The 9,341-nt window shown below is 41.1% G+C and overlaps 1 protein-coding gene across 1 annotated transcript; it reads left to right on the plus strand.

Annotated features, from left to right (window-relative positions):
* The first annotated feature begins 122 nt into the window (after positions 1–122).
* On the plus strand, positions 123–3,966 carry NRAS (NRAS proto-oncogene, GTPase). Its single transcript, XM_026044187.1, has 5 exons — positions 123–248; positions 1,062–1,240; positions 1,709–1,868; positions 3,157–3,280; positions 3,833–3,966. The coding sequence occupies exons 1-4, from the start codon at positions 138–140 to the stop codon at positions 3,274–3,276; spliced, it is 570 nt and encodes a 189-aa protein (XP_025899972.1). The 5' UTR covers positions 123–137; the 3' UTR covers positions 3,277–3,280; positions 3,833–3,966.
* The last annotated feature ends 5,375 nt before the right edge of the window (positions 3,967–9,341 follow it).

Below are 9,341 nucleotides of genomic sequence, written 5' to 3' on the forward strand. Positions count from 1 at the left end.
ACCGACATTTCCGGCAGCCGGTGTGACGTCACGCTCCGGCCGGAAGCCGGAAGGCGGCAGCTCGGAGGGGTGCAGCGCGTTGGCGGGCGGCGGGGGCGGGGGCCGCCCCGAGGCGCGCGGCGGCCGCGCCCGCGGCCATGACCGAGTACAAGCTGGTGGTGGTGGGCGCCGGCGGCGTGGGCAAGAGCGCGCTCACCATCCAGCTCATCCAGAACCACTTCGTGGACGAGTACGACCCCACCATCGAGGTGAGGCGGCGAGAGGGCCCAGCCCGGCCCGGCCGGCGGGCACCGAGCATCTTCACTCGGCGCCGCAGCCGCGGCAGCCTAGCGCGAGCGCTGGGCAGCGTGCTCCAACTGCAGGAGGGCGTTTGCTGTTTTAAGCAACGATTTTATTTATTTTTCTTTTGGCCTTTTTTTCTCGCCTTGAGGGGTAAATATATTAACGTGCAGATTTTAGCAATATCGTTTTAAAGCATCTGATTGCTTTCAGGAACGGCATTTAAAAACACTTGTGGGAGAATGCTGAACAGATGTTACAGAATCTATACTTGTTTCCATGTTATGCATATTAAATACTTAAGAAGAAGGTAGATACTGCAGCAGACTTTGTGCTTAGAAATAAAGACATGGGATCAGTGTGTGCAGGACCAGGAACTGTAGAAAATTCAAATTTCCTAAGCATTTACTTTGGTTTCCAGAGCAGAATGTAGGCAGCCAAAAGCAGAAACATTTAAAAAAAAAAAAAAAAAAAAAAGTTACTTTACTGCAGGACTGTCTAAACTTTAGTTTATGATCATAATGTTATAGTGAGATAACTTAGAAATTATTGACTGTGTTGCTTGAAAAATTACTTCTAAAAAATAACTTTGCTTTTTGCAAGAAAGTTTGTGCATTTGTTAGATTAAAATCTTAAGTGTTTTTAGTTATCTTTTTTTTTTTGGTAGGAAACTGTAGAAAAGCTCTTCTGAATTATAATCTCCTTAATTATTTTAATGCTGCCTCATTTTGAAATAAGTAGTGGAAACCTTTTTTAATTTAAAATTCTCATATTTTCTGCAGGATTCATATAGAAAGCAGGTTGTTATTGATGGAGAAACGTGTTTGTTAGACATCCTGGACACTGCTGGACAGGAAGAGTATAGCGCCATGCGTGACCAGTACATGAGAACTGGGGAAGGTTTCCTCTGTGTTTTTGCCATTAACAACAGTAAATCGTTTGCTGATATTAACCTTTACAGGTATGATCTAGTTCTTTACCACTAGGGAGAAATGTCTGAAGAGGTATGTTAGCTTTGAAATCTAGTGAAGAATAAATGCTAGAAAAATGTTAAAACTCCCACTTTCTGGAAAAAAAATCCAAGCTTTTAAACATTCTGAGTCTATACATAATTAGTTAGTGAAGAATGGAACAACTTTCCAGGCTGCTGTGTTAATTAAATGCTTTTTATGCTTTAGAGCAAATGGAAAAGGAGACATAAGACAGTGGGTAGGAAATGGAAGGAACATCAAAGTGGGCTTATTCTTGATTTTGATGGAATTATGGTGGCTTTTAAAAGTACTATTTTATGTTAGTACCAGGGTTGGGCAGGACCTTGGAGTTTCTATCTTCTGTAGTGCAGTTATCTTGATACTTAATTAAGCCACCATTTACATGTAAAATTAGCTTCTAACCTTTTTTTTTCCTTTTTTTCCTTTCCTTTTTAAAGAGAACAGATAAAGAGAGTGAAAGATTCAGATGATGTGCCAATGGTGCTAGTGGGAAATAAGTGTGATTTACCCACAAGAACAGTAGACACAAAACAGGCTCAAGAATTAGCAAAAAGCTATGGAATCCCCTTCATAGAGACATCTGCTAAAACAAGACAGGTAAAATGCTTCCATTCTTTGTCTGTTTCTACTGTAAATGCAGAATCATCTAACTCTTCCCCATCCAGTTTTCTTGGCTTTTTATTGAAGGCCAATTATGAGGTTGTTTACAGAAAATACCCTCAAAATACCTGGGCAGGACTAACCCCAGCCACCAGTATGGATCAGGGGTTGAGCTGCTGGAAAGCAGCTCTGCACAGAGAAACCTGGGAGTTCTGGTTGATACCAAGTTAACCATGAGGCAGCAGGGTCCTCGTGGCCAACGAGGTCAATGGGATCCTGGCTGCACGAGGAGGATATTGCCAGCAGAGCAAGGAGGGGATCCTGCCCCTCTGCTCAGCTCTGGGGAGGCCACGCGTGGAGCACTGGGGGCTGTTCTGGGTTCCCCAGTATAAGAGGGATGTGGAGCACCTAGATAGGGTCCAGCAGAGAGCAACAAAGATGATTAAGGGACAGGAGCATCTCTTGTATGAGGAGAGACCGAGCGAGCTGGACCTGTTTAGCCTGGAGAAGAAAGGACTGAGAGGGAGGGGATCTGAGGGGAGAATGTAGGGAGGAGGGGACCAAACTCTTCTCAGTGGTGGCCAGTGATAGGACAAAGGGTAATGGGTACAAGTTGGAACACAGGAAGTTTCATCTGCATGAGAGGAAGAACTTCTTTCCTGTGAGAGTGACAGAGCCCTGAAACAGGCTGCCCAGAGTGGTTGTGGAGTCTCCTTCTCTGGAGATCTTCCAAACCCGCCTGGATGCCACCCTGTGCCATGTGCTCTGCGTGTCCCTGCTTGAGCAGGGATTGGACTAGATGCTCTCTAGGGGTCCCTTCCAACCTCAACCATTCTGTGATTCTGTAGCTTAATTCTGAAGAAATCCTTCAGCTATATTGAATCTATGGCCACGACCAGTCAACCAGTGCTACCTACCTATAGTAATGTGGGATGAAGAAGGAAAGATGCAATTGTTAAGTAGCCAAAAATTGAATTCTGAAATGGAAATGTGGCAACTAGAGTTTGTTTCTGCACAGGATTTCTCTATGGTTACAGTTAGCTTTGTCTCTTTTTCATGACTCTTGCTCTGAATATTTACCTTAGAGGGAGAGTTAACAATTTAAGTGAAGAGGTTTGGACATAGGTGACAGCTCCCTGCTCTCATAAACTGTGGGATAAGGTGGCTACTACTCTTCCTGTGAAAGTATGTATTTCGAATATGTCAAGCAATCCTGTGATGGAAAGAACAGTGATCTCAAAGAAGTCAGAAAACGAAATACTTTACTTGGATCATTTGCACTCAGGGTGTGGAAGATGCTTTTTACACACTGGTGAGAGAGATTCGGCAGTACCGGATGAAAAAGCTCAACAGCAGTGAAGATGGGAATCAAGGCTGTATGGGATTGTCTTGTGTCGTGATGTGATAAGGTGAGCCATGATGAAGTGTTTGGTTTCTTGTCTGCATATCTTTTGAGTTGTTGATAAGCACATCTTAGAAATACTGACTGCTCTACCTTTTTTATTTTTCTGATTGTACAGCCTATTGATAGCCCAGATGCTTAGATTTTACATTTAATTACTCTTTTTTAAATCAGTAGAGAGGAAAGCATAAGAAGAACAAAGTCTATTCCCAACAACCTTTTGGCCTTTTTGAAGTGACACAAGCATCATCTGAAGTAGAAAGAATGTGCACAATTCTGAAGTCACAATTTGTTGATGACTGAATGACTTCTGCACGGCTTATCTTGAACTATATTACTCTGGTATATTCAGTATTGAAAGATTAACCCAGTAACATAAAGCTGGTGGTGAAATTTATGAATGTCCCAACTGAGTCAGGTTTTCAAAAGTTAGCTAGAATGTGTTGCTCATCATTATAGGAACAGATAGACCAGTCCAGAACTTGCACTACATTGTCATAACAGACATAACACACAAAGTTGTACAAAAGCTAATTAGAGATGCTTTTTTTTATTCCAGATGCCAAGAACACCTGGTTCAGATCTAGCTGATGGGCGAGTCTTGATGCTGCTGTATTGCATCTTGGGATGATGCCCTGCAGTATTTTGGTACCAGTTCATTAATACAAGGTCTTTTTCTGTGCTCCATCTGAAGAGAACATCTCCGGCATATACCTCTTTGCTCAGTTAATAGAGCAGTCACATCTCTTGACGCACTGGGATTCTTTTCTGATTGTTCAAGAAGAAAACCAATCATGAGAAAAGTGAATTTTAGAGACTAAATGCTGTGAAAAAGATGACATTTTACCTCTTGAGTGAAAGATAAACGTGATTTTTGTCCCCATTGTGTTGGATTCAGACTTGCAGTGCTGTCGGAGAAGTGGCCCTAAAAACTCTCTATTATAAAAATGAAATATCTTTGCTATTTAAGTGCCTGTTTGCTAAGAAGATCTGGAGTTGTACCCTGTTTTGTTGGGCTAAGGGAAACTCCGAGGACTGGGACATTTTTGGACGCTCATTGTCTTAAGTCGTCAAGCCTTAAGAAGAACGTGGATGATCTCTTTGCACAACAGGCTGACACAGCAGGAATTTGTAGGCTGGAAAATTCCGTTTGTAAGACTCTTAAACAAAAGAGCACAATGTACTGCATCCATTTTTGACTGTCTTTGTATGTGGAATTGTATATGTTCTGTATTGTTTTTCTACAACATTTGAATCTCCTCCAGGTTGGACCAAATTAGCCAACTAGTCGTTGTAACATAGACTGCTAATGTTTCTGGGCAGCTCCTCAATAGCTCATCTAGTAACTGGAGGTTAGTTCGTTTGGACAACTGTTGTTCAACTCTGTCCTTAACTTACATTTTTTTTTCTGAATTATTTTGTCATATCAACTGACCTTGAATATAATCCTTTTGAAATGGTTCTCTGTAAAACATAGTTGGAAGGTCTCCTTGTCAGGGAAGGAATCTAGGATTTCAGGTTTATTTTAACTGGTGTAATTGTTACCACAGACTTAGTGTGTTCAGGCTGAGGGGAGATGAACAATGAGCTGTAACAGAAAACTGAGCTGGATCTGGTTGCTGTATCATTCCAAAATGAGGAAGAAGCGAGTTCAGTGATGAATGCATAGATGTGTGATACACTGACGGGTATTTGGGGCTTGTTGTAATAGCCTCAAAGTATAAGAAAAATATTGCACAAGTCTTGTGAGTTCTTTCTAGAACAAAACACTGTCACCTCATATAGTAGGGACATTCAAGTATGGTCACTGTTGCAGTGTGGTCTTTCTTGGATAATGTCTTTCCCTAGTCTGTGTGCCACTGATTCTGGATTCAGTCCTGTTGCCTCAAGACAGCACATGCTGCAGCAAAGGCAAGTTACTGTTTGATGGAGCAATGCTTGGCTATGAGGGAGTAATGAGTTGTGAGGCAATGGGGCAGGTGCTGGGCCAGTCTGCCAACCCAGCAGGAGGGTGGAAATTGCCAAAGGCTTAATTTCAGTTTGTTGGTGTCAGATTCACACATCTTAATCTGGCGTTTCCAGTTTCCAATGGAAATTAGAAATCAGTAAATACTGAGAGATTTGTACCTTTTAATATTGCTTCCTTCGCTATTTACATTCTTAATTCTCTTCTTTGAGTGCAGGATATCAAGCTATATCACCTGTTTACCCTTGATACTCCTACTACATATTTTCAGAAGCTATTTTCGTCTTGAGTGATAAGACACAGATATGAATTAAAATATTTTTACCTAAACTGTTATTTACTAGTAGCATACACAGTGGTGGGCAACATTATAGAGAGCCTTGTGACTTGAGCTGAGTTCATTTGCAGATGATCCCATGCCTGCCGGTTAAACATTTGATAGCATAATCATCACTGTGGAAAGTTAATTTAAGAGTAATTATGGTCAGCGAAGATCACTGGCTGCACTTAATATATATGCACTGCATGACACATCAGGGCAGAAGTCAGTTCTTACAAGTCATCTTCTCTTGCATTTGGCTGTCAGGATTTATCAACAGAAAATTCCAAATGCTTTACCAAGTTCTGTGGTGCCACAGGGACTAGTGCTACCCTCATGTTTATTGAAGCCCAGTAGGTAGACGTTCTAAGTCAGGTGTAAACGTGTGGTGCTTATTTGCACGACCTGCTACTAGAGAACTACGTTTATGCAGCCATGTTCTTTCCCTCTCCAGGATCTGATATAGCTGTTTTAGTAAAGGATAGCATCTTTGAGCAGGAGCATGGAGCAGTTTGCTGTTCCAGAAGAGAGGTTTCAGTGCCAACAGAAATGGTCTCGTGTTCAGAGTCTACATCTGGTTTTGCAGCTATAGTCTGTGGCAGGGCCTGATGACGGAGGAAAACTTGTGTAGTTGTTTCCTGCCTCTGATCCTCCATATTCCATTCAGCTGGGCACTTCTTGGCCATTTCATCAAGTCTGACCTCAGAGTCAATGGGGTCATTAAAAAGACTTAATATCTTTCAGAGTAAGTCAGGTTCATTATACACATATTAGGTTGAGTTCCTGACCTGCATGTGCTCCAGATTCAGTCATCTTCAGGTCAGTGATGACACCAGGAGATGCAATGGAAGACATGCATTCTCATGTACCGTGTTTTTCTTCACTGTTCTCTGTTGAATGATTCTCCAACACAAGATACTCTTTTAAAACAGCAGCAGAGCGCTGTATCTCAGGTTGCCTGATGAGAGCTCTTCACATCTCTTAGAATTGTAACAACGGTTTTACAGGTCACTCAGTGTCTTTTAATGGTATTAAGTTGAACTTGGGAAAGCAGCACGTTTACTGGAAACAACGTGAGTTGGATGCACTTCTTAATCAGGGCTTTGTTAGCTGTGATTTTCAGGTATAAAATCCAACTGGCTTCTTCAAAAATACTTGACACTGCATTTGCTTGTGGATGACAGGCCAAATGCTAACCTGTTTTTTGTTGGCAATTCCTTGAGCGCTGGGAGCACCAAACCCCAAGAGTTTTTGGAGAGATTATGTTTTGGAGAACATAAGCACAAAAACTTTTGCACAAGAAAGGTTCCTGGAAAGGATGTTTTTGTATATTTATTCTGAATGTTGGTATTTAGAACTATCAACACAATACTTTGCAAGTGCCAGGCTAGTTTCACTATTCTGACTAAAGAAGAATAGGCATAAATAACCCGACTGAGGCAAAATATTTAAAAAGTTAAAACACTTGTTTAAAAATGATCTGTGCAAGCAACTGAAAAATGTTTCTGTTTTTATGGACTGAGAACAGCTATTTAATCAGACAGTGTAACACTGTACCTTGTTTCTGTTAGTGTCCTCACTCCATGATCTTGTTTAAACAATGGTGCTCAGATTTTGTTCTGTGGTCATCAGTAGGGCTTCAGAGAGCAACCAGAATGCTCAATCTATCACTGCTTTTATGTATAGTTCAATTACGTAGAATTGGATTTCAAGGAATTTCAGGTCTATGGGGGAAGGGAGAGTAAGGAAAGTTTGAAATGTATTCTAACTCTGATTTTTCTTTACTCCCCAAGGCTGTGTGTGTACAATGTCCGGGATTTGGGGGAATTGTTGGGATCTGGACTTTGCATCCAAGGGCTAAGTTGCTGTTACTTTGTATAATGATTTGCTTTCAATAATGCATCTTTTTTTTTTTTTTTTGAATTTAAATAAATTATTTTGCTTCTTACATAACTTTTTTTAAAAATAAATTCTGTGAATTCTTTAGTTTTTTCTTTTGTGGTAGTGATCTGAGGGAGGGATCTGCAACTGACATACAGAAAGCTCATCAGTGCTATCTTTGTTTTCTCAACAGGATTTGGATTTACTCAAATTTTTAATTCTGTAATGCAGCATGAATGGCTGTATCATGTACCAGATGATGTACAGTAAAGGCTCCCTTTAGTGCAGATTGCTGTTTTGGAGCACGTGAAGGAGAGCCCTCACGAGTTATCTGCTATCTGCTAATGCTTTTCTTCTAGAACTGAAATTGCTTTGTAGCAAAACTTGCCCTAGGCTTCCATTTGGACAAGTACCCAATATGGCTGAGGAGACTAGAGGAAGATCCTGCTAAATACTCTGAACTACCCAGATTTCTGGCGTGTTTGACTTTTTTTTTTTTTTTTCCCTCCTTTTTCCCCTTTCACTAGCCTATGCAGAATGAACGTGGTTCAGAGTTTTGAGGTAGGACTGTTTGAGCCCCTCTGAAGGCTCTCAGTGTAAATTACTCAGTTTTCAGATGAAAAACACGGGGAAGGTGACATGTTTGCATCCAGTACTTCAGTTTAAAGAGGCTGTAGCTCTAACTTTAGCACAGCATACTCAACCTTTACTCATATTTCTACCATGAACCCAGTAAATTTGACCCTCTGGTTTAAAAAGGTGTCTTCTGTACCCTAAAGGTTATTTTTGGTTTCATATGTAACTCTTAAGATCTTAATACTGTGTCCCGGAAGGTTTAGAGCATATATAATCTCTGTGTGAACTGATTTTTTTTTTTTTTTTTTTTTGTTATTTTGTTTTGTTTATGTTCTTTAATAGCTTTAATAGATTTTAATGATTTAGATTTAATGAAATAGTTGAACCATAATGTGGTTTGGAAACTTGCAAACAAATGAGTAAGAACAAGAGTAATTCAGAAACTGAAGACTGATGACCAGCATGAGATACTAGGTACTGTAGATAGATCAAGACTGCAGCGGCATCATCATGTTGCCCTGTAGGCTGCACCTCTGCTTGCCGGGCTGGTGAACCAGTTGATATTATTGGTAAATACCTGGGAAGGTAAAACTCCCTGAATTCTTAATAATGCCCTAGTTGTAACCCAGTGTGTCTTGAACTTGTGCACGTTCAAAAGTGATCTTTCTGGGTGCTTTGGAAATGGACTCAGCTGAGGAGGCTAGTCCAGATTCCAGCCCGCATGACTTTACCGTTTAGTTGTGCCACGGGCTTTCTGTGCATCCATAGAGAAAATCAATCAGTGATTTGCATTTCTAACTCTTAGGCAACTAATTCTTTCGCTTATTCCAGTCTTATTCTAGGACAAGTTCTTTTCTTAGCTGTTCCTATAAATACAGCACAGGAAGGCCTTACGTGCATGTATAATCCCAAACCATATGGCCTCTTTCAGGGGTCCTGGATGTTACGTTTCCTTCTGCCATGACCAAAGTCACCTTTTAGACCAGCAGCTAGGGCTGTGCTGACATATAACCCCAAATGCTTTCCTTGATCTTGGTACAGTTGATCCCTAACTCTCTCAGGGAATGAGGAGTAAACAAACAGGAAAAGATTCTTTTCAAATCAAAACCACTGTGTCCTCCTGACCACTTTAGGCTCACTATTTTTTTCAGACAGAAATGGTTTTCCAGCTCTCTGTGAGAGATCTGAACAAGGGTTGAAGAGATTCTCTTTACAGTCTTCTTCACCTTTATGCTAGAGAGAATCTGCTTAATGCCAGGAGTTGAGAGGTATTTCCAAAGTGATACCCTGCCCTGACAGAACCAGGACACCTTGTGGGACTTAAAG

This window comes from Nothoprocta perdicaria, unplaced genomic scaffold (genome assembly GCF_003342845.1).
Source record: "Nothoprocta perdicaria isolate Ctin4 unplaced genomic scaffold, notPer1 scaffold_353, whole genome shotgun sequence".
NCBI classification, from domain to species: Eukaryota; Metazoa; Chordata; class Aves; order Tinamiformes; family Tinamidae; genus Nothoprocta; species Nothoprocta perdicaria.